We start from the raw sequence: 25,023 nt of genomic DNA, 5'->3' as shown, positions 1-25,023 counted from the left end.
TCCATCATGTTATCCTGTGATCAGGATGGTTAACACTAAAATTTGATCCTGTGTTTCAGGATACACATCCTTTCAGGACTGTCCCCATCAATCCATCATTCCTCTGATTACATTTAAATGGAGAATCAGTTTCATACCGCTCTATTTCTCATTTTTGGAACTTTGTAAAAGTTACTCTCTTATGAACTAGAAATAGCCCTTAATTGAAATCAGCTTTACTAATGTTCAAGCCAAGCACATACTGTGTGTTCATGAAAAGATTCCTTGACTTACCACATTCATCTGGGCAAAATTAAATGTGCGACATCCCATATAGAACCCTATTTCCCCTTCTCTACCCCTTTTTAAAGGTGGTGCTTAGTTTTCTTTCTCAAATGGATCAATCCTACCTAATCTGAAAGTCTCTTTCTTGCAGGGTGTTGTGAAAGTTGGGGCGGTGGATGCAGATAAACATAATTCCCTAGGCGGTCAGTATGGTGTCAGAGGATTCCCCACTATCAAGATATTTGGTGCCAACAAGAACAGACCAGAAGATTACCAAGGTACTTCTGTAAAAGTGGTGGTTTTTGCTAGGACTGTTGAGCCTTATACACTTAACTCGGTGTTTCCCAAACTTGGGTCTCCAGCTGTTTTTGGACTACAACTCACATCACCCCTAGCTAGCAGGGCCAGTGGTCAGGGATGATGGGAATTGTAGTCCAAAAAAAACAACAGCTGGAGACCCAAGTTTGGGAAACACTGATTAACTGATGAGCATATTAAATGAAACTTCTTACAGCCCCCTCCTGTTTTCTAACTAATCAGGCCATGCATTGTAAAGGTAATCATCACACCTTCTCATTTTCTTGTACTAAAATCTCCAGAAGTGGGCTTGGAGGTTAGGGAGTCACAGCTGAGAGAGGAAGGGGTAACTGTTCCGTCCCCAACTGTGTTCTTCCCCACCCACCCCCCAGATGACCCTCCTTCATTGTAACTGGGCTTGAGAGAAGGCTGTTTTCAAGCCTAATTGCAAGGAGACAGGGTGTTCCACTGCATCTCATCTGTGACTCATTCCTTCTGGCATATGTGCTTTCACCCAGTGCAGCACTGCAATGATCAGAGGAGCCTGCCTGCCAGTTTTACTCCCTTCTTCATGACTGTTGGAAGGCTCCATCACATCACAAGGCAGAGCTGACAGAATCTGACATGGAGCCAGTTTAAACATTCCTGCCATCTTTCTCTTACGTTCTTAGGGGCTAGGACAAGCGATGCTATCGTTGATGCTGCTTTAAGCGCCATCCGGTCAATGGTGAAAGATCGTCTTAGTGGCAGAGGAGGTGGATATAACTACGGAAAACAGGTACGTCCAGGCAGAAAGAAGCAACAGATTATTTCCTTTTGTGAATGTGTTTTCTAGGCACATTCCTCAAGCTATAACTGGAGAGCAGTTTGGTGGGGAATTGGTCTGTGTAGAGGTTTGGAGCTTTTAGAGTTAACAAGCTCAACCAGATTGTCCCACCCACAGGAGGAAGAGCGTCACCGGATGCTCTGTGTACTGTTGTACTGTGTAATGTGATACTTTCTGTTTCTGTTGTCCGGAGAACGGAGAGAAGGGAGAAGCCACCAACATGGCTTGCGACTCTCCCGGAATGTAATGATTTATGCCTTGTAAAATAAAGCTTCTAGATTAGAAAGAAGCCGGACTCTGTTGTCTGTAATATGCTGGCATACACAACCCCGCTGCGTGAGAGAAGATAAGAGAAGATAACTCTGCTGAATAGCACAGGAGACGGCAGCAAGGAGAACGTACAGGAGAGGTACGTGCGCTGAAGGAAGCGTGCCGGGCTCCAAGGTGTACTAAGGTTGGTTTGAAGTGTTTCCAACAATCAAAAACACTTCAGGTTATGGATCCAAGCTTTTCCCCATTCTGGATTGATTCTGGAGCAGTTCCAAGGATCCAGAACGTGTGTGCCAAGCTGAGAAGTGCCTCCCTGGTTTGGACTGTGATGGAGCACCCAGGAAAGTTTGCTTTGCCAGCAGGAGCATTCAGCAGTCTGCTGAATGGCTCAGAAGCCTAAAACCTGCTGCCAGAGGTTGGAAGGCAGCAGGGAAGCCCAGATTGAGGTGTGCCCAAGCAGTGTACCCTCTCTGGTGAAACCCCCATCTGTGGAGCCGGGTGAGAAGCTACAGATTCGTGAGTACGCTACCCCTGGGCAAGATGGAGGGAGCCATAGCATTCCCAGCAAGGAGGAGGGAAGCTTTTGTTTGCAAGCACCTCCAGCCTCACAGCTTCAATGCAGAGGGCTGTTCCCTGAGAGTGTTGATGTTTTGGCCAACGCCTGTGAGGAGGAAGGTCTGGCCAGTGCTTGTGAAGCCTGGAAGAAGACCCTAGCCCAGTTTCACGGGGCTGAGGGACTGGCTGAAGTGGCTTTGGAAAGCTCGCCCCCAGCTCGGCTTATGGCTGTTGAGAGGCAACAGTGCCATGGAAAGCAGGAGGGGGGCCAGATCGCCGTGGGCTTTGCTCCCAGAAAGGGAGGGGCTGTTTCCAAGTCTGAAGCCAGCATAAAGGCCTAGACTGTGGATCTGTGTTTTGGCACGTAGCCTGCACCTGGTCTTTTGTTGACGTGCATGGCTGAAGATAAGGCCAAGGACATGATGTGTGGTACTGGCCATGAGAATCGCAACAGCTCTACCACAGCCCAGGCGGAAGAGGATGCCTACTGTTGTCGTGCAGTTGCCGTGGCAACGAAGGCCAACCCTGGTGAGCTGCGTGTGGTGGTTGCCATCATCGTCATCGTTCCTCCTGGTGGACTTGTGAGGAACTGCGAGTCTCCTTCTACAGAGCAGTTCAACGTACTGGCTGCTGCAGTCGAGAGGCAGTTTGTGACTGTTGGATGCAAGAGACAGTTTGTCGTGCTTGAGACAGTCTCTGCAGGTCTTAAAGGGACAGAACTGGCGTTTTCTGTGGTTGTTGACAAAACTCTGTATTGTTTGTTTATGTCAAACCTTCTGTCCAATGTTTTTGCTGTTTGTTTTGTGATAATCACCTGTTCTGCTTGCAGGGGCCAGAAGATGCTTCTACGCATGGAATGCAGCCAGGACGGGCTGTTTGCTGTCGAGGGGCCTCAAGCAAGAACAGGGGGAGGTGGCACTGATGCAGTGTTTGCTCAATGCGCCAATGTGCCCATGCACCACTTATGTTTGTGTCAGTGGTACCAAAGGCTGGCAAGTCGCCACTGGGACAATGTGCTGAAGCAGCCTGAGTTCTCTGAAGGGTGCAAGTTAAGGGCATGTAACAGCTTTCTTGATTGCAGGGTTTGCAAGGTCGAGGAGTCGACATCCTGCTACCCCGCATCTGAAAGGGAAACCACGCGTCCTTTTTCCCTGGTTCATGTGGCTGTTTCTGAAGGGATGCCAGAAGCTAACCTGGGGGGAGCGTGTTGTTCTGAGTGTTTGGCTGATGCTTTCTTTCACCACATGTGGTCTGCGTTGCTCAAGGAGGCAACTGAGGCAGCACCACTGGTTGCAGTGGAACAGCAGGTTTCTACTGGAGTAGGCTGTTCCCAGGTCCTCCGTGAGAGGGGGAGTAAGCACAGTGTGACTAACCTGTTTTCTTCACAGGTATGTGGTCTTGCAGAGAGGCAGCAAAGGATGCTGCATGCTGCCACTGAAGACATGCTCTTGGATGCAGAGCTTCCTCAAGGGTTCTGGGTGGAACTGGGTGGTACCAAGGTTCCGAAAGTGTCTTTCTGTGGGTACGAACCCAGCTTGCGTAGCTGGAGGTTAGTTAACCCAGATAGTGACCAGACCCAGGTTCTAGTCAGCAGGAGTGCTGAATTTTGTGAGCAGAATGGATTGGAACACATCCCTAGAAGCCCTGATGTTCTGGATGGTCCTGTCAGTGCTGGACAGGCCAATACGCCACCTGCTGGTGGCGGTGGTGGTCCAGGTGGATCAGCCCCAAGAGGGGGTATCGCTGTGGCTTTAGCACCTGCTGGTGGCTCGGGCCGAGTTCCCAGTCATCACCAGGGTGCAGCACAGCTAGGGGTGACTCCAAGGCAGCAGTCTGGGAGTGCACCCGCAACTCCTATGTCACGGACTAGGAGGCAGGCCACGCTTGGCGACTCTTTGTGTGGCAACTCTTCTCCAGGAGAGCCTGGCGCAGGTCTCGTCCCGGAGCAAGAGCGGGGTTCTTTGGCAGTGAAGCAGGAGCCCAAAGGCGCGCCAACGTCATCCTTGGGTGGTTCAGTTAGGATGCACAGGCGCAGCAAGTCTGTAGGTGAGATGCCTGACGTCAAGGACGTGCAGGTGGAGTCCAGTGCAACTGAAACAGAGGGAGAATCTGAAGTGGTATCACAGCAGTATGCACGATCCACTGAAGGGATTCTGCCCGAAAGGTTCACGGCCACTAGCGTGAGTGCTTGTTTGGTTCAGTGTGAACCGGAAAGCCTTGTAAAGGTTCAATGGGTATCTCAAGGTGAGGCCCAGAAATGGCAGGATGCCATGGTAGAGCAGGTAAGCTCAATGAGGTCTTTGGGTGTGTGCACAACCACGACGCTGTCAGAAGGTCGTTGGGTGTACAGACTCAAGACGGCAGCAACTGGCGAGTTGCAGTGCGAGGCTAGGTCAGTAGCCAGAGGTTTCACTCGGGAGGAGGGGGTCCATTGTTACGAGGTACTGGACGCGCCCTCTCTCAGAAGCGAAACCACGCGCATGCTGTTAGCGGTCGCGACTCAAAGCAGCTTTGAGGCAAGCCACTTTGGTTTGGGTGCCTGTTTGGATTCCGACCTGGATGAGGAGAGGTACGAGGTACCTCCGCCAGGGTTCGAGGACAACGGGCCGAATCAAGTGTGGAGTTTGCACGAGGCAATCACTGGCTTGAAGGAGTCAGCCAGAGATTGGTCCTCAGGCATGCAAGAAGCTTTGAGAAAGCTAGGTGTCAGCCAGAGTTGTGCTGATAGCTGCCTGTTTCTGGCAGGAGTAAGTCCAGAGCAGGAGTTAGTTCTGCAGTCCGGTGCGGACATGCTTTACCTGGCGAAGTCCAGGGGACAGGTGCAACGGTTCGCAGAGGAGCTTGGTCAGTCTTTCCAGCTCAGGAACCTAAGCCCTGTTGGTGTTTACCTAGGTGTGCAGGTAGACAGAGCCGAAGACGGTAGTGTCTTGCTCAATCAGACTGGCAAGGTAGTGCAGTCGTTGAAGAAGTGTAGAGTGTCTGAATGTGCTAGTGTCAGAACACCCATGGAGACGTGTCTAGGTGAGGACAGTCAGACCGGGGAACGCTCTGAGTTTGAGAGCCCCGAGGTGTTTAGGTCAGCTCCTGGGAGGCTGTTGTTTCCTTCACGGTTGAGCAAACCTGACATAGCAGTTGCTGTGGATCTGTTCAGCAAGGTGGCTGCAAATCCCAGCGTGCATGCCTGGAATGGCATGGTGAGAGTGCTCCAGAGTTTGCAGGAAACTAAGGAGTTTTGCCCGGAGTTGTCAGCTACCGGTGAGCCCCAGCTCACGCGCTGGTGCGACGGCGGTTGGGCAAATTCCGAGGACAGGAAATCTGTGTCTGAAATGGTTGTACAGTGTGGAGGAGCTCTAGGCGGGCTGAAGTCCCGGTGCCAGAGCCTCATTGCTCGTTCTCGTGCAGAAGCCAGGTACAGTGCGTTGTCAGTACTTTGCAGGGAACTGGAGTTCTATAGGTGTTTGGTCCAAGAGATCTGCGTTCAGAGTTGCCTGCCCGTGATGGTTTGGGAGGACAACCAACTCTGTTTGTTAGTGACAGAGTCTGGACAAGTCAAGGCCAGACCCAAACACCTAGACGTTCTCTTTCGAGACGTGTGCGTTCAGACCGGCTTGGAGAAGCTGAAGTACTGTCCTGGTCAGGTGAACCAGAGGGTTGGGTTCACGACGCCCCTGAGCTTCCAACGTCATGGGGAGTTCTGTGAGGGTTTGTGTGAGGTAAGCTGCAAGCTTACAACGCCCCTGTGTGCGGGACAAGAGGGGGTGTAGAGGTTTGGAGCTTTTAGAGTTAACAAGCTCAACCAGATTGTCCCACCCACAGGAGGAAGAGCGTCACCGGATGCTCTGTGTACTGTTGTACTGTGTAATGTGATACTTTCTGTTTCTGTTGTCCGGAGAACGGAGAGAAGGGAGAAGCCACCAACATGGCTTGCGACTCTCCCGGAATGTAATGATTTATGCCTTGTAAAATAAAGCTTCTAGATTAGAAAGAAGCCGGACTCTGTTGTCTGTAATATGCTGGCATACACAACCCCGCTGCGTGAGAGAAGATAAGAGAAGATAACTCTGCTGAATAGCACAGGAGACGGCAGCAAGGAGAACGTACAGGAGAGGTACGTGCGCTGAAGGAAGCGTGCCGGGCTCCAAGGTGTACTAAGGTTGGTTTGAAGTGTTTCCAACAATCAAAAACACTTCAGTCTGCATTAAAAAAAAAAAATGCATAGTGTATAAGGATTTTAATTATAGGTTTAAAGAGAATTAAAAAAAAAAAAAGAAGTCTGGGAAGGTAAGCTGTTGTAAAGTGCAAAGCAGTGCAGTGTGTTTGCCCATTTAAGACTAGGACCAAAGGAACACAAGTGAACAACAGAGAACCTGCACAAACAACGCTGACACTAAACCCTACATATATTAAGTACAGTGGTACCCCGCAAGACGAATGCCTCGCACAACGAAAAACTCGCAAAACAAAAGGATTTTGTGAGTTTTTAGTTGACTCGCGAGACGAATTCGTCTATGGCTGTTTTTCGCAAGACGAATTCGTCTGGCGAGGTACCACTGTAAGCCGGCACCGGAGCTGCGCGGCTCCGGTGCCGGTCGGAAGGGCCCCCCGGATTTTTTCCCCATAGGAACGCATTAATTAAATTTTAATGCGTTCCTATGGAAAACGGTGCCTCGCAAGACGAAAAGTCTTGCGGAACGAATTAATTTCGTCTTGCGAGGCACCACTGTAAAACAGAAACATCGTCACCCCATCCCGTCCACCTCTTTCCCCCTTTTCCTCCTAATGTCTCAACAAACGAAATTGACTTGTAAAAATGTTAATGGGAAAAATACGAGAGAGACATTGCACTACCTTTGTAAATCAAGAAAATCTTTAATAAAAAATACTAAAAGGGGGGGGGGGGAGAAAACTAGGAACACATGGCAAACAATGCACGTTAAGGAGTATCTAGCAGGATTGGTTTTTGCCTATGAAGTATTTGTGGCATTGTTGTATAAGTATCAAAATACAGTTTGGTGGGGAGTAGCGACAGCAGAAGTTTAAGTGGGGGAAATAAAAGTGTGTTTTGGGATTGATGGCTGGCAAAGAATGAAATAGCGGGGGGGGGGGGAATGGGATTGAAATGCTTCTGGGTCTTAGTGGCATTGCCCATTCAAGGCTTGCAAGGTAAAAAGTCCCATCAGATGTCATCTTTATGGACTTTGCAAAACCAGTTATTCACCTGGGCCAGGTGGCCAATATAGTGCCCACCAGATGTTGGTGGACCACAGCTCCCTATCACCCCTGGCCAACATGGCTGGGGGGGGGGAGTGGCACCATATTGGCTACCTCTAACCTATGCCTTTCAAATAACTCACATGTTTTGCAATCTAGGCTTATCATTTATGTTATTTTTGTTTTATTTTGCATCCACATTTTTATTTTATTTTTTTCTATCAAAAACAACCATTTTGTGTCGCTTTCTACAATTCTGATACTGCTGTTTTTGTCTTAAGTGAGCCACCTAGAGAACATGTTCTGTTGGGTGGCCATATAAACCTAGTTAAAATACACAAGAACGAAAGCAGGTCTGCAAATGAATTAAATAGTAAAGATGCCGTAGAGCAGGCATTTCCAAGTCGGCTGTGATCTACTACCCAGTATAAAAAAAACTGGCAGTGATCTACCACACTCTTCCCATTGTCATTCCTCAACTTAAACATATGATCTTTGGCTGAGCTTGTGATAAAAAATAATAAGAAATGATAGTCGCTTCCATAAAACCTGAAAAGTTAGTTATAAATCAATATATTTTTTAAAACACGTGCTTCTCTCCGTCGTTAGTGTGACACCTGGCCTGGGTTTGCATTTCATTAACCATCTGTTAGATATCAGGCGATTCCTGGGTGGGAGCCAGCTTCAGAGAATCCTTAAGGTGTTTATCTGTCATGTTGGAACGTTGCTTACTCTTCATCATTTTTAGATATGAAAATGCAGATTCATGCAAATAAGTTGAACCAAAACATGAGTGTAGAATTCCACTGCACCTTCTCATATTAGGAAATTTTTGTCTAGGCACAAACCTCCAAAATGATTGTTCTCCTGCATGGGCCTTCAGAAAAATGTCATTTTTCAGAGTTAGTATCTCATTTTCAAGAGCTAGTTTGCTCAATGAGTAATTTTTACTGATAGTGACTGCGATTTCTTTAATGTCCAAATCGGATTTGTATGGAAATGACGTGTACTCTACAATTGATTCAATTTTTTGGAAGTCGCCAAATCTCTTTTCGAACTCCTGAATAACAGAACCAATTTCGGCCACATACTTCTCCATTTGAAAAACAAAGCCAGGATTCCCCCCCCCCCCCAAGATGGTCCTGCATGTTAGGAAAAGTGATCAGAGGTTTTGATTGTATGGTCAGCCATTATTAGCTTAAATTTTGTTTTGTAGGATGAAACTGCTCATCAACTCTCCAATGCATTTATCTTTACCTTGTAGTTCCTAGGTTCATATTACTAAGTTTACCTGTGAAATCTGCAAGGAAAGCCAGTCCAAACAACCACTCTTCATCTTCTAACTGGGCGTACTCATTTCTTTCAACAAACTGCGAAATCTTAGCAAAAATTCGTGCCTACTGAGCCACCTACATCTGTGTGTAAAATTACTTCTGGTTGCCCTTCCTCAAGAAAGAGATTGAAAAGCTGCCTTTGAAATGATTTTCCACGAATTGAATTTAAAATTTAAAAGCTATGTCCATGACTTTCTTTGTGTTCAGTCTCTTGCCTGCCAAAACTTGCTGGTGAATGATACAGTGATATGCAAGAAAGTCAGGGAAATCGCCATGCTTTCGACAAAGGGCAATAAATCCATTAACCTGACCTGTCACGGCTTTTACTCCATCAGTAGTGATGGCAGCAAGGATGAAAGAATTAAATATTTCCTGACCTGTAGTTCTTTCTTTTAAAGAAACCATCCCAAGTAGTTCTTCTTTGGTGTCGAAATCTTCAAAAACCATATAAATAAAAACTGGCATCTGAGCTGTGTCGCTGATGTCTGTAGATTCGTCCACTTGGAGTAAAGAAAGCAACACAATTGGACACATCTTTCAACAGTTGTTCATTTATATTTTTACACATTTTTTTCCCATTCAGCACACAACCGTGTTTCTCGATAGTTGATGATCTTTGATAGTAGCTGTGATCTCCTTTTTATTTTTAAAACCTTCAAAATGATTATCGGCTATTGCAAGAAAATGCTATTTCACAAACAATCCCTTCGGTGAAAGGTTTGCAATTTTTAGCAATCAGGTTGCTCACCTTGAAGGATGAAATGGTTGCATTGTTAGAATGTGAGCTGGATTTTGCTAGTAATTGTTGCTGAGCAGCTAATTTTGATTTAAGTGCTTTGAGCTTAAGTTTGCGTATTTCACTTTTGAGTGGAAAATCAACATCAAATTTACTACAGTGGAGAGCATTATAATGGCATTCCAAGTTACCCTTTTTTGGTAAGGACACTGAGGCGTTACAAATTAAACAACACCACTTGCCTTTCACCATCACAAAGGAATACTCCGTTTCCCATTCGTCGTGAAAATGTTAAGTATAGGGCCTAAGCCTTTGAAATAACTGATTTAAAAACTATGGCTGTGCAAAGACGGTAACAGGAAAGTACGCCTCAGTTTAAAGTGCAAGGAATCGCATCTTCCCTTTCCGGGTTTCGGAAATGAGAACAGCATGTATTGGTTCCGAAGCCAAGCAATTGCTGGTTATGGTTTTTCATCTCTTGTAAATTACTTAAGAGACCTGTTTGCAGTCAGCAACTAGCAAATCATTATTAATAGTAATAATGGTGATAATATAATCATGGTGTATATAGGGTTATCGCCTTAACTCAGCAAGACAGAATGGGACCTGCTTTGGAAAGTGTGGCAGCCTTTGAGCTACCAGGCACCCAGACAAGAAGGAAAACCAACTCAGCTTTTCCATCCTTCACTCGCTTCTGCAGGTTCTCCTTTCCCCCCCGCTTGTGCTTAAATCCATTCCCCATAATTTGAGAATGGAACAGCCCACTGCTCCCGCTCCCTAGAACCCCCTTCTTTATCTGTGATTGGTACAATCCAGTTCCTTGCCAAATCTAGACAGTGATTAACTCTGCAAAGTTTGATTGGCTGGCAGATTGTTAACTGTACTCCAGTGCCATTGGTCGATGCCTCTCTCGACTCCTCCCCTGGCCGATCTGCTATGGGTCATCAGACTTCAGCAAGCATTCCCTTCTCGCACCCCTCTGACGTCATTTAGGTTTAATTAATTAATTAATTGAGAAATAGAAATGCGTAGAAAAGAAGAGGAGGGTGGAGGCCTCCGCAACCTAACCTGCTAGGCGGCTTGAAGAGGCTCATTTTCAGCCAATCATTGGCAGCGCTTGGTCACCCTGGCAGTCAGCCCAGACAAATAAAACACAGGTTATTAAGCAGGTCAGCCTATATTCTCCAGTGATGAGCATCGAGTAGCGCTTGATCGACAGACATCGAAGACCAATACGCTGGGAACAAAGTGGATTTGTTTTCCTCGGGGCCGGAGCTCCTCCAATAGGGATGGCAGCAAATTAAAGGCGGGCTGCATGGCTGTAGACGCCCGGCTCCTCTGGGAGTGGCACGGCCGCCAACTAATGGGGAATATGAGCGGGATGGCAGGGTGGGACTAAGAGCCAATGAGAGAGTTTAAGTGGAGGGGGGAAAGGGAGGCAGAAGTTCTCTGAGGAGGAAAAGAGGACACACGCAAAAAAAATACCACCTTAGTGTGATCGACCAAAGTCCATCCCACTATCGACCCGTTGGACGTGTCTGCCATAGAGTATAGACCAAGGATAGTGAACGTGGCGCCTGCCAGATAATGTTAAGATTACAGCTCCCATCAGCCCCGACCAGCATGACCAGTGGCCGAGGATGATGGGAGCTGTAATTCAGCAACGCTTTGAAGGCCCCACACTGGCTGCCCCGGCATAGATACACACAGAGCGCGCTCCACAGACTTCTAGCTTACAATTGCAACTCCGTGTGCCTATGTGGAGTGACTACTGCTAGATTGTGGCAAAGGTATTCAGACTAAATTTGAGGCCTTTTTGTGTTTTGAACTACAGAGCAGCCGGGAAAGTGGTGGCTCGGGCAAAAAGGATGTGATTGACCTGACGGACGACACCTTCGATAAGAACGTATTGAACAGCGAAGATGTCTGGCTGGTAGAGTTTTACGCTCCTTGGTGCGGGCATTGCAAAAAGTAAGTGGATTGAAGGCACCGTTTACTTGCTACAGGTGCAAAGTACGAGTCAAAATTTATTGGCGAGTGTCTGAAGTGTTTATTCAGTGCTCCAGTGTAAGGACAATCCTATGTATCATATCTGCTCATAAGTGAACCCCACTGCAGTGGATCTGAACACATGGATTGCAGCCTAAATTGCTCTTCAGCTTGTGACAGCTGAAAATGATGAACACCCTCCACCTCCCTTATGCTGGGGTTTTCTCTTGATTTCAGTGCAGCCCCCTTGGTGCCAGTTACCCTCCTGTTGTTCACAAATGAATCTGGAAAGCTCATAGCTTACAGAGCAGGGGTGGGGAACCTGTGGCCCTTAGACATTTATGAACTACAACTTCTCATTCCTGACCATTGGCCATGCCGGCTGGGACTTGTGGTAGAGGTGGAGTCTGACATCCTCCTGAGGGGACCCACCTTGCTTTTACCGCTGGTTTAGTCCCTCTTATTTCAGTTGTGATAAAAGATGCTTTAAAATATTAGGATTTTGGATGCCGCTGCTAATTAGTAGTGATCTTTTAAAAAGTGGGGAGGGGACAAACACACAAAAACCCCACCTTTCTTCCCACAGTTTAGAGCCAGAATGGGCGGCAGCCGCAACAGAAGTGAAGGAGCAGACAAAGGGAAAAGTGAAATTGGCTGCTGTGGATGCTACAGTGAACCAGGTGTTAGCAAGCCGATACGGGGTGAGTTGAGCAGAGCAGTATTCTTTTCCTCAAATTACGTGAAAGTTGTCTCCATTAGGGTTTTGTGGGGGAGTTTAAAAGAAACAGTCAACGCTCATTCTGCGTCCACCTCCACTTGCGTCCGCTTCAGTGAACGTCTGCAGCAAACCCGGAAGTACCAGAACGGGTTACTTCCGGGTTCGCCGCATGCACAGAAGCGCTAAATCACGCCGCGTGCATATGCAGACACGGCACTTTGACGTGCGTCATTTTCGGCTTGCGGGTGGGCCTCCGGAACGGATCCTGTCCGCAAAATGAGGTTTGACTGTACTTTATTCATAAGCATTTTGCTTCAGTGAGTTAATGTACTGCATCTCAAAACAAAAGCAGAGTGAGAGCACAGTCAGTTTTTTACACCCCATGCCAGGAATTAGTATTATTATTTTTAATGCAGGTATATGTGATTGGACGTCACTCCTGCTATGCAGGAAAGCAGCTTTATGTAGAAAGTGTGTAGCCTCCCAGTGGGTATCGCTGTTTTGTCAAGGTGTGTGGCTCTGATTTGTTACCATTTGAAAACTTCTTCCAGATCCGTGGGTTCCCGACCATAAAGGTCTTCCAGAAGGGAGAAGAGCCCGTCGATTACGAAGGTGGAAGGACAAAATCGGATATTGTTGCTCGCGCTCTAGACCTGTTCTCAGATAATGCTCCACCACCTGAACTCCTAGAGGTATTCTTGTCCTGATAGTCTAATGAAATGAAGCAAATGGGCCGTGTAGGAAGAGATCTCATCTGCACGGCCAGCTCATTGTAGGATGGGATGGGACAAGGGAGCATGTCTTGGGGAGAGTGATGGAGCTAGATAAAGAAGTGTGCTTGGCCAGATTAAGCCTGTGACACAGGTTTCCCCATGCCTGCTTTAACCATTAGTAATTTCATGGGTGATGAGGCATGTGCGTGTTTCTCTCTCAGATTATCAGTGAAGATGTTCTGAAACAAACTTGCGATGCTCACCAGCTGTGCATCATTTCCGTCTTGCCCCATATCCTTGACACAGGTAAATAAAAGCGAGAAAAAGCTTGTTCTCTCCCCCCCCCCCCCCGAATATTGTGTTTGTAATAAGTGCCTCAAACATTTTGCCCTTGCCTGTCTTGTCATACAGGAGCCGCAGGTAGAAACTCCTACCTAGAAGTAATGCTGAAATTGGCAGATAAATACAAAAAGAAGATGTGGGGGTAAGTCACATCGAAACGCATAGAAGGGAAGAAATGTTGCCAGGCCTGTTACTTTTTTAGCGGACGTGTCATTTGTATTCTGCAAAAGAACGTGCCTCATTCAGACATGCAAAGGCAGCTATTACTATGAATGTAACACGCGGGAAGGGCAATAACTCAGTGATAGTGTATTTGCGTTGCATGTAGAAGGTCCTAGTTCAATCCCTGGCATCTCCAGTTAAGAGCCGGGAGAGTTAGAGCAATGCTCTGACTCAGGATAAGGCAACTTCCTATGTTCAGGGGGTCAGGGATTAGGAGTGGATTGTATGACTGCACACTCCAGTTGGCTTTCTCTCTTCTCCTCCCTCACCCTTGTCCTGCTTTGGTGTTCCATTTCATGAGCATTAACCGAGGTGTCGAAGCGAAGGAAGGGAAAACTAGTTTTTTTTAAGGCATACAAATGAGAACCGACCTTCATGTACAATGGCGGTGATGTGGGTTTTTTGCCCCCCCCCCAGGTGGCTGTGGACAGAAGCTGGAGCTCAGTCTGATCTTGAAAACTCCTTTGGAATTGGAGGGTTTGGCTACCCAGCCATGGCAGCCGTTAACGCTCGGAAGATGAAATTCGCACTGCTGAAAGGATCTTTCAGTGAGCAAGGAATTAACGAGTTCCTGAGGTACAAAAATCTCTCTGTACGTTTTCTCCGTTTGATGGTATCCAAACGGCAATAACCGTATGCCTTTTCCCTTGAGTTTTGGACACAAGTTGTTGTTTTGCATTGGGTTGAAGAATGCTACTGGACTTGAAAATCATTCTTAGGGTTGCTTTTATTTTCCCATTATATCAGAGCTAATTTTTACTTCAACTCTTTAAAGGTTACGTGTGCTTGGTTTTGTGTAAACCTGAGCATGTTTGGTAACCGTTTTTTAGGTGCTGCAAATGAAACAAGGAGACCATATATTGCCCACTGGGTGGTGGCAAACAATTATGCCACCTCAGACTTGCTAATGGTTTGGTATTTTTTCACCCACTCAAAAAAAAAGGGGGGGGGGAGAAACCAATTTTAAACATCAACGAACCTTCTCCTTTTAGGGAACTCTCCGTTGGTCGAGGGTCCACGGCACCTGTAGGTGGAGGGGCTTTTCCAAAAGTTAACACAGTAGAGCCATGGGACGGCAAAGATGGCGAGGTAAGAGGTGGCTTCTTGAACTCTGCGCATCAGAGCATTTTGTTTTAGTGCTTGTTTGGGGATAAACGGTGCTCTTTTGGAATCCACTCCATAGCTTGTGATTTTGGATGGGGCGTTCTGGGGTGTCTTCTCCCAGGCTGCCCGTTACCAGATCAGATTTAATAGCATTGTAAACATCTGTATTCACGTAGTTGGATAGCCAACCTGGTGCCCCCCATATGTTGCCGGACTACAACTCAAGCCATCTGTCACCATTGACCATGCTGTCTGCAGCTGATGGGAGTTGTCGTCCACAACATCTGAAGGAGTACATTGTCATAGACTTTGCTAAAATCCCAATTCTCATTATTCATCTGTAGCAGGCACATCCAACTTCCAAGAGACTGCAATATGCTCCCAGTATAAAAAAAAACAACTAGCTATGATCTACCCATTGTCATTGCCTGGAATTGTTGAGCTTTTTTTTTAAGGGGAGGTGTGTTGTTGAGCTTTTTTTGCGGACCACACAAGTGATCACTTTACTTAATACTGCAATCAACCTGTTGGACATGCCTGATCTATAGTACTGCTACGTCTCTCTCCTGCTGTCCAGCTCATCAGAATACCTCTTTTTTCACTTGAAGTCAGTCTCTCATTTCTTTGATTGCAGTTCTCTTTAAAAGCCTTCTGCCCGTTTTATGGTCTTACATTCCAATCATATACTGCTATAGATGGTTTTGGCAACTTCCCTCCTTCCTTTTGTGTGGTGCTCTACTAACAAAATTCTTGCAACAAACCACTATGCTAAATAAGAGTACTCTCTCAGTATACTGGTATACTCAATAACCAGCCTAACTTCAGTTTATAAATGTCTCTGGTTAGCGCTTTCTACTTGCTGATGACATTGAGAGTGAAGCAAGTTCACAGGAAGACTGAACAACCTTCCAATATGAAAGTTTTAATGAGCTGCGTACATCATTGTGTATGAGCGAGAGCTGTCTGTTCAAGGGCTGCCAACGTGGTGCAGTGCAGCTGTTTGGGACTACATCTCCCATCAGCCTCAGGCAGTATAGCCAATGGTAAGTGGGTGGTTGGAATTGTAGTCCACAGCGCCATAAGGGCACCACTTTGGCTCTTCTTGCTCTAGTTAAATTGCATAAGTATATAGTCTAATTTGAGGGCACTTTTAATAAGGGTGCTGGTTGAGGTGCACAAACTGAAAGGTAGCTAGACCTTTGTTTTAAAGCCAAGAAGTCTCCTGCAACAATAGCCGGCACAAACAGAGTCTTATTTGTGTGTTGGCCATGTGCGTTTGAGCTTCCTGTCATGGTTCGAGCACACTGTTTCTGAATTCGTTCAAGGAAGCACATGGAGACACAACAGTTGATGCACCTGGATACATGTAAATTTTATTCACACTCCGCTTGGTTGCCTTACAGCTGCCAATCGAAGAGGATATCGATCTCAGTGATGTAGATCTCGATGACTGGGATACCCAGAAAGACGAATTGTGAGAGCAGGAAGACACTTTGTTTCTTGAGAGACTTTGAGCAGTAGTTTGACGGAACATCTCTTTGCATCCCACGGATACTCCAGTGGCCTTTTCACCGAGAGAGAAGCCCCCTCGGCCGGCTACCGTAAGCACTGTTGCAAGTGAACTGTGTTGCCTCTCAAGAAAGCCCATCTTTAAAATTCTGTGAATTAATTTTTTTTTTGTATCGAGTAAAATTGATTGTATGCGGGGCGACGCTGATCTTTCATTGAAATACTCCTGTTTTAGCTTTTCTCCAGCTGGTATGTGGTTGGCCGTGACTCAAGACTTCAACTAGTTTTAAAATGTGATCTAATTCTCTCCCCCTCCCCCTTAAAATGTGATCTAATTCTCTCCCCCTCCCCCTCAAAAATCTAGGTTATGCCAGCGCCTTCGTTTCAATGAAAGAATAAAACAAATATTTTTGACACACAGTGTTGTACGTCAGTGTTGTACGTTGTATGCAGCACTGTCTTTTGATAAGCAGCACAGTGTTTCCGGTGTCATTACACGGTAAGCGCTTAACAGCACCAGAGGAGCTATTTTACTTAGAAGAGGATACTTGAGTTTCATCTCACTTTTTTGGAGCCTTACAGGTTTACAGAAGCACCATATTGCTTGAAGGTGTCCTGGGGTGTGTGTGTGGAATGTCTGTTGGCAGGCATAACTCTTAAATGGATGTTATTTGGAGTTGGAATCTTCTAGGAGTAAGGTTGCATTGATGCTGGTGATACGGAAAAGGGGCTGATCTACAGTGACTGCTTAACGGTTATTTCACAGGAAGAAAAGGTTTCCTAATACAGCATTCCTATTGTCTGATACAGAACCAGGTAATCCAGGTTGTTTTGATGTACAGTGTTTGGCATTTTTTTTCCTCTCTGAGGGCTTGTGGAAAGGAATCTAGGTTTCCAGTATTAAACAAATGTTTCCTGCCACAAGAAGTACAGAACTTCCTGGTAAGAAATACTTGACGGTCTTTCTATAGAGAGCCCTCTCTTTTGAGTATCATGTCTGCCAATTACCCTTTGAGAAGTTTATTAATGTCAATATTGCCACTTTTAAATTCTGTACAGACTTGAGGTTGCTATGGTATGTGTTACAAATTTACTTCGACTTGGGGATTAATCTTGAACTTGGTTTCAAGAGGGGACACATATACTCCGCCCTTGTCAGAGAAACTACTTCCACCAAACTCTCAAAATGGATTAGATTTTCCAGCACTGTATTTTATTAATCTATTGCCAGCCAAGTTTCTCCTTTTCACCACACATTAGATTAGTGGAGGGATTAAGTATCTTATTTATTGCAAGTCCTACACTGAAACAGCTCACCCATCCCCAAAATTAAATTCTAAATTAAGAATCTGATCTACCGATTAACTTTCATGCAAGAGTTTGTACCTTTGTTGACTGATTCCAACTGTTACAGATTTAGGAGTACTTTTATCATCTTAACCATCAGATACTGCTTCATTTTTATTTAATTTACAAAAAAAGAAGAATAAATACAACTGTAACACAACTGCCTTGTGAAGCATGTTTTCTAACATGATCAGAAGAGGCTCCAGAATCTTAATACTTTCAAAATGGAAGAGGGCAGAATTACTGTATTTGTAAAAGCAGGCAAAACCTGGGAACTACAAATGAACACTTGCTTACAGTTATTTAATCCTCCTGCATGAGAAAAGGCACCTGTCGCACGGTCCCCTCAGAACTTGGGTTCTTAAAAAAGCAGCTTGGAGCCGGAGGTGCTTGCCACATCAGTTTCATTGTTCGTGAACAACCGAATCCTAGAGGACAAATGATGCTTCCAATTCAGGCAATTATTAGCTGCACTCAAGAATACTGAGGTCAATCTTGAAACAGACATAAGGATAGTAGTCTTGATTGCCTAGTTGCAAGCCAGGAATGTCCATAGAAGTCTGGGGGGAAAGATTCAACAATGTAACTAGTGTTAAACTGGCCAGGTAGGTACATTAGGGGTTAGGTGAGAGTAAGATTATACTGCAAGTTGGGAAACCCCCCCCCCCCCGGTTTTTGTGATTCGCTCACAGAGCAGAAATGGCACTTTTCATTCAGTAGACACTTACATCCATTATACTGGCTGCTGCTACTTCATCCAGATGTTTGAAGACCGCATTAAGGACGTCTCTCAGTCTCTTTGTGGACTTCTTGTTGGGCTGAATTAGCATTGCTTGGAAATTCACTGGTAGGCCATACCTTTATAAATGGAAAGAAATGGGGTAAGCTGTCAAGCAGATAACTTGATACAACTATTTTAAAAAGTGGGGGCTGGTAGTTAACTGCAAACCATGCAGTGATCCACCAGTAAGGGTTTGTGGTTATGAATTGTGCAACAGTAATAAATTGGGGGGGGGGGGAGAGACAACCCCTTTCCAGATTAAAAGCCTGGGGGAATAGAAGGAGTTACCGGTAATATATCCATAAAAGGAATGAATGTTCAGTTCCCTATGCTCAAGCACTCTCTCTGTTCCTTAAGTCTGTCTTGGCTCCCCAGAGCCACTGGTTTTCACTTGGCTTCAGCCAATGGGTTCTGAAGGCTTTAATAAATAAATAAAAAGATCCTACAAATCTGGTCTACTTCAGCTATTTCAGTTCGACTTTTCTCTTACTGGGTGGAGCAGTCAAGCCAGATGGGCAGGGTAAATATATATTGCTAATGAAACAAGCTACCAGTTTCTAGTTTTGTGTGTGTGGTCCTTTTTGTGTTATGGGTGGAGTCCTTGGGGCATGGTGGTGCTGAGAGTGCTACCTGTTTCAATGCAGAAAGTTTTCAATTGCAACCTACCTGAGGACAGATTCTGAGAAAACTCTAAGAGCCTTTATGTGAATCCAGGCCACAAATGATTCGCTGAAGTTCACCTTTAACCAACGTAATAGTGGACCCTTTGAGAGAGGAAAAAACAAAAGTGGCACACCGTACTTAGATTTGTTTAGAGACACTGTGTAATATTTGTTAAGACACCCACCAAACTGCTACGGGGATGGCTTAAGTTACATTACTGTCCATACAAATAGTAGTTTTTTATGCAATATATTGATATACCTAATAGGGTACAAGTCCTCTCATCCCTGCAAATGCTCTTGTTCTATAACTAAGGTCAGGTAAAATGGAAGAATGTGAAATACCATTAAAAGGTAGCAATTTTGTTCATCATGATTGGGGGGGGTATGGATTTGCTTCCTAAAACAGGTGTGGGGAGGCTGTGGCACTAGAAGCTCTATCATTCCTGTCCACTGGCATGAGAGTTGGCATCTTAACAGCTGCAGGGCGACAAATTTCTCTGCCCTGGCCTAAGGCCTAAACATATATTGGACGACTTCTGAATGCTAGCAACCTTCTCCCATGTATTGTTGCAAGAGCAGGGCTTCACTTGGAGGTATCTGTTCCACTTCTAGGAAGGAGCTGTCTTGCTCCTGCTTTAAATTAAATAAGTGCTCCTATGCTTGAATGTTAGGAAGCCTTTCAGCAACAACTAAAGGGAACAAAATAACCTATGTCAGACATTGGGTATAAATGGCCTCTCAATATTATTCAGCCTATTTGTGGGCTGAGGAAATTACTCAAATTTCTGCCCAGGATTAGCAGTAGCATAGGTTCTCTTTTTACCCTAAATTTCACGTTTTCTCAACAACAACAAAAACAGAGAAATTTTAGCCCAGCTCCAGTATAGTCATGATAGGTGGAATTGTGTCATCCATCACCAGGGAATTCACAGGAACTATCAACAAGTAGATGTGATGCTTGTGGAACCAACATCACACACGGTGCTTAAGACAGTAACTGATGTGAAGGAAAAGGAGGGAACCAGAACACAGCTCAGAGAGTTGTGGGAAATGTGCAATCAAAAACATTATATTGTGGAAAGACATCCAGTTAACTGCACAATGTTGCACTGAAAATACCACCTTAGGGCACCTTAGGGCATGGGTAGGCAAACTAAGACCCGGGGGCCAGATCCGGCCCAATCACCTTCTAAATCCAGCCAATGGATTTTTTTACATGAGTAGAATGTGTGATTTTATTTAAAATGCATCTCTGGGTTATTTGTTCATATTTTCCCCCAAAATATAGTCCAGCCCCCCACAAGGTCTGAGGGACTGGACCGGCCCCCTGCTTTAAAGGTTTGCTGACCCCTGCCTTAGGGTATTCAACTGACATGAGAGTTGTCATCCTTGGGTAATATAGGAAGGTCTCTTGAATCATTGTGTCTCTTAGTTAGACCTGCTCTAACCTACCTCCCATCCAATTACGGCCTAGAAACCAATACTTAAGAGAAAAGACGGGTATGAACTTAATTCGTGTACTCACATACTGTTGCTTCTTATCAGAAGCCAACTTCCTCATTTCTTCCTTTTCGCTTTTCAATTCTTTCTCATCGTAATAAAACTCCCGCACCATGAACCTTGAAGCAAATAGCAAATGAAAATAGATTGGCATTCAGAAGGCTTTGTCTTATTGAAACCTCTGCATTCTGTTTGCCTGCCTTGCCTGCGTTTTTAAGCTGTGCAACATGTTAAAATTACGAATTAAAAAGCTATGCCAAGCCATGTTGGCGTAGCAGGTCCTCTTAAGCAGGCAAGTCACGTCAGACCGATCATAAAAGCTTTCCAGGAGCTCTTGCAATTAGCATGCATTTCTTTCTCTGCTCTAATGGGTCTGTACGCCCACAAGGATGCATCAGAAGATGGGAAACTTGACTCCTTCAGAAAACTCGACATGGCTTTAACTTCACAACAGCTCAGAGAGGTTTGTTGAGAGATAGGAATTTAGTAGAGTGCAACCACTAACCACATGTACTCAGAAATAACTTGCCTTGAATTCAGTGGGGCTTACAGCCAGGTACGTGGGGTTCTAATTGCATCCTTTAGGTACAATTCCATAACACACACCACTACAGAGTACACTCCACTGAACACAGTGTGACTTAATTCTGAGCAGGCACACATAGGATTGCATTGTAAATAGAACTGAAATAAATGTAATACACAGTGGCCTCTGCCATCAGGGGGACCAAAGGCAACTGACCCCTGCTTTCAGGAAGGACAGCATGATAAGGGTGGAGACCACCCTGGTTCTAACCAAAGGAGGAGCAACCTGCCTCCTCCCTGCCTTTCCAAGTGATTTCCAATCAGTGGCCTGTTTTTTAGATGGTGAATGTGTTCTAATTAATTGTAGCATGCTCTGGAAGGAATTTTTGGCTTAAAGAGTGGGGCGAAAAGTACTTTTAACAAAACAAGACCCTGGTTAGGTGCAACTGATTTTTTTCCCATTGGTTCCAATGTAACTTGGAATGGAGCCACTGATTGGTACAGCCTCATACAGTGGTACCTTGGTTCTCAAACGCCTTGTTACTCAAACAACTTGGAACCCAAACACTGCAAACCTGGAAGTAAGTGTTACGGTTTGTGAACTTTTTCAGAAGCCAAACATGCTCCGTTTTGAGTGCCACACTTCCGTTTTGAGTGTTACGCTGAAATCAGTCAATTAGTGCTACTTATTTTGGGGTTTTGTTTTTGTGATTGTGTGGAACCCAGTTCACTACTGATTGATTGATTATTGTGCGTGACTGCAGTACATTGTTTATTGCTTTCATTTTATGGATCAATGGTCTCGTTAGTAAAATTCATGTTAAATTGCTATTTTAGGGGTTGTTTTTAAAAAGTCTGGAATGGATTAATCCATTTTGCATTACTTTCTATGGGAAACTGTGCTTTGGTTTTGGAACGAACTTCCAGAACGGATTAAGTTTGAGAACCAAGGTACCACTGTACAAAATTTGGTTGGTAAATTGCCTTAGGGCACATTGATTCTACCATATTTGAAGCGACATAGAAACAGTTTTACTCCATGGCTTCTTGCCTTTCAATAAATCTGTAAATCTCTGTATATGCTGAAATTTTTTTGATCAGCATCTTTACCCCCTTACAGAGATACAGCTCCTAATGTTCCTTAATTGCGAGCTACAGCATTTTAAGACATTTTCATGTGTGAGCCTAAACACATTTATTACCAGCTTCCCATTTATGCAATACAAATATAATTGGTTAGAATGAGTTAGATATTTCTCCTTTCTAACCCCAGTCATTATTTGTACATACATACAAATAATACCATGTATGAAAACGTAATTAAACAGATTTGAAACTAGTTAAAGAATTCAGAAGGACGACTCGTGTAATTATTAAGCATGCATATTCCTAGCTTCTGTTCAATAAAGCTAAGCATTCTGACATGGCATTACGAATGAAAAGTGGTCAGTACTTGTTCTCTCTTGCTTTGGCTTTAAAGTCATCGATCACTTTTCGGAATAGTGTTACTGTGAAGAGTCCTCCCTCTGCATCTTCAGTAATCATCCTGTACAAAAAGAAAATGTTCATTTCTTTGTTGGAAAAAATTACTCTGCCATTTTACACTCGGCGCTCAGGAGAGCCAGTAACAACAAAAATATCTAATTTTGAGCAGAGCTGGCTCTTAACCTGAAGCCTAACTCGACTCCTACAATTCCTAAATCTATGCTTTTCTGCCAGGTCAATTTAATGCTACTGAATTTACTGCCATAGGGTGACAAGGAAATGAGAGTCAATGGGGAATTAACAGTTCATAAACAACTATGAGGAGAAGGCTTAAGATAAAGCTGACCAGGGAAATCTCACTTACTTCGTAGAGCGAGGAACCACCATATCAGAGAGCGATTCGTAGGTTTTTTGCCATTGTACATAGCTTGATCTAAAACAAGAAAGATTAAATTTTATACAGTAGCATCTGTATGAATGGAAAAGTGACTTTTAGTACAAAATTGTATGACTGACTGCCTTGCTCATTGGAACCTCAGGCCTTACGTATCTTAAAGGTAAAGGGACCGCTGACCATTAAGTCCAGTCGCGGACGATTCTGGGGTTGCGGCGCTCATCTCGCTTTACTGGCTGAGGGAGCCGGCATTTGTATCTTTCCTAGTATTATATATTGGATCCAAATTCAAGACAGGGTCCTTATGGTTAGCATGCTTGGAATTCATTGAGTATTAACACTTTCATGCAAGATTGATGAATGGGAAACCAGCTACCATCTGGGGTTAGACCCTGAGTGAACACGCTGGCCTGGCTTACATCTCCAAAACCAGGGAGGATCAGGATAGTGAGGTCCAGCTTTTGCCATAAGCAGGAAAAAGCAGGAAGGAAGGGTTGCCACAGTCCATCTCAATTCCATCTCCTTTTCCAGGGTCCAGAGGTCGTATCATTTTGTATAGGGGTTCTGTTGTTGTGCTGTCCACCCCACTGCCTAAACAGTATCTCTGCCTAAGCTGACAGGAGTTGGTCTCAAGAGCTGTTAAAAACCACAACATTTATTGTCTTAGGGGATGGGGCATCGCCATTCGCAGAGATGCCCCTTTAGCCTGAGCGATACCAGATTTAATACAGTAGCCCTCATAACATCCATGGGCCCATCCCAATTGATATCTGCCCACCCGTCACCCACCGCTTTTTAACACCTACATGAAACCATTGAGTAAAGGTGTCTGGAAATACGGCCTGATATACTGACAACACCCAGTTCTATTTCTCATTTTTTAGCAACACCTTCACCGTTTTACATGCATGTGGGAGCATTGTATGTTTGCTGCTTCGAGTTTAAATTCCACAACCACCTTTCATCTTCAAGAATTAAAACATCGAAACAAACAAATCCTGGTTTCCATCTGCTCAGGGTCTCTCTCTCTCACTGCATTCACATTTTACATCCAAAATGCTTACGTGAATTAGTTCAGGGCAGAGGCTATGAGACTGAGCAGTGAACCGTGCAACCCTGGTTCAAACATGTCTTTGTCATGAACTCCAGGTGGCTCGTTTCTACTTTCTCTCAACTTCCTATCTGCAAAATGAGGATAACAGTCATAGTGTCCTTCCTTGAGGGGGTTGCTGAGATAATGCAATATCATATGTACTTTAATTTCTCTGCTGCGGGTGGACTTAATTTATCTTACTTGGGAACTACAACAAGGAGAGTGATGAGATACTCTGAATTCAACACAAAGTCTTCTTTGTTCACGATATCCGTTAGAGTACGTGTCAAAAGATTTCCCCTAAGAGAAGACACAAAAGCCGAAAATGATGAGATTCGTGCATTCACTGCTCATTCTTTACAAATGTTTACTAGTGACAGTGGTGTTTGTTGTATCAGCACTAGAAAAGGAGCCACTGGTTTGAGTTCTGGGGAAGGATATTTTTTTCTGACTTCAGAACACACTGGGACCCCATGCCTCCCCACAACGTAAGACCAAATTATGGTTGCTGTTATGCAGTGCTTTTTTTTCTAAAATAAAAACAAATGTTTGGGGGTACTCATTTTGAATCAAGAAAATCACCATTTTATAGTTCGAATTGGGGAAAATAAATACAGTAAATGGACAAAAGTACAAAGATTCACAAAATGCTTAGGGGTATGCGTACCCCAACGTCCACCCAGAGAAAAGCACTGCTCTTACGGTTTGGAAAAAAAACAGAGCTTCCTTCTATTTCCCCAAAGCTTACATTTACTCTTGGTCTTCACCATACCTTGAAATGTTTTTATTTAACCTGAGTCTAGATGGTTTTGTATTATCTATCCAATTTGTATCCTGCTTTCCCACTGTCAGAGCCATGTCTGTCAGGTCCACATTGCCTGTCTGTAAGCCTATGTTCTAGTGCAGCTACATCCACTGACATGTTGGGGCATCATCATGGCAAGTAAATATTGCCCAATACATATTCAGATGCAAGTGCACACATGCGCACGCACACACTATACATATGCACAGGTATATATATGTAAATGCTATACATACACAGTTTTCCTTTCCAGATTTTGAAGATTTCCTTTGATGTTGTTGTACGCAGCTGCTCGGTTTTTCATGTCTGTTTCTATTTGTGTAATTTGCTAAATATAA

The 25,023-nt window shown here is 44.7% G+C and overlaps 2 protein-coding genes across 8 annotated transcripts in view; one reads left to right on the top strand and one right to left on the bottom strand.

The window, feature by feature from the left end:
• PDIA6 (protein disulfide isomerase family A member 6) overlaps positions 1-18,003 on the top strand; it is a 23,512-nt gene extending 5,509 nt beyond the window's left edge. The window contains exons 4-13 of the mRNA XM_033143099.1: positions 416-542; positions 1,233-1,339; positions 11,328-11,464; positions 12,069-12,183; positions 12,752-12,892; positions 13,135-13,219; positions 13,325-13,397; positions 13,895-14,053; positions 14,470-14,566; positions 15,985-18,003. Of these exons, the coding sequence (XP_032998990.1) occupies positions 416-542; positions 1,233-1,339; positions 11,328-11,464; positions 12,069-12,183; positions 12,752-12,892; positions 13,135-13,219; positions 13,325-13,397; positions 13,895-14,053; positions 14,470-14,566; positions 15,985-16,059 (1,116 nt within the window). The 3' untranslated portion in view covers positions 16,060-18,003. The remainder of the gene's footprint in view (positions 1-415; positions 543-1,232; positions 1,340-11,327; positions 11,465-12,068; positions 12,184-12,751; positions 12,893-13,134; positions 13,220-13,324; positions 13,398-13,894; positions 14,054-14,469; positions 14,567-15,984) is intronic.
• Positions 17,311-25,023, bottom strand: part of ATP6V1C2 (ATPase H+ transporting V1 subunit C2) — a 21,048-nt gene continuing 13,335 nt past the window's right edge. For all 7 annotated transcript variants that reach the window (XM_033143101.1, XM_033143100.1, XM_033143105.1 and 4 more), the window contains 8 exons: positions 24,922-25,013; positions 24,082-24,180; positions 22,758-22,826; positions 22,362-22,454; positions 20,409-20,502; positions 18,885-18,982; positions 18,166-18,295; positions 17,311-17,997 (listed from right to left, as the gene is read on the bottom strand). In XM_033143101.1, coding sequence (XP_032998992.1) covers positions 17,902-17,997; positions 18,166-18,295; positions 18,885-18,982; positions 20,409-20,502; positions 22,362-22,454; positions 22,758-22,826; positions 24,082-24,180; positions 24,922-25,013 — 771 coding nt within the window. In that variant the 3' untranslated portion in view covers positions 17,311-17,901. The remainder of the gene's footprint in view (positions 17,998-18,165; positions 18,296-18,884; positions 18,983-20,408; positions 20,503-22,361; positions 22,455-22,757; positions 22,827-24,081; positions 24,181-24,921; positions 25,014-25,023) is intronic.

The sequence above is a fragment of the Lacerta agilis genome, chromosome 3, assembly GCF_009819535.1.
Source record: "Lacerta agilis isolate rLacAgi1 chromosome 3, rLacAgi1.pri, whole genome shotgun sequence".
In the NCBI taxonomy this organism is placed as follows: Eukaryota; Metazoa; Chordata; class Lepidosauria; order Squamata; family Lacertidae; genus Lacerta; species Lacerta agilis.
The sequence above is the reverse complement of the archived record's forward strand: the minus strand, read 5'-3'. Positions and strand labels throughout refer to the sequence as shown.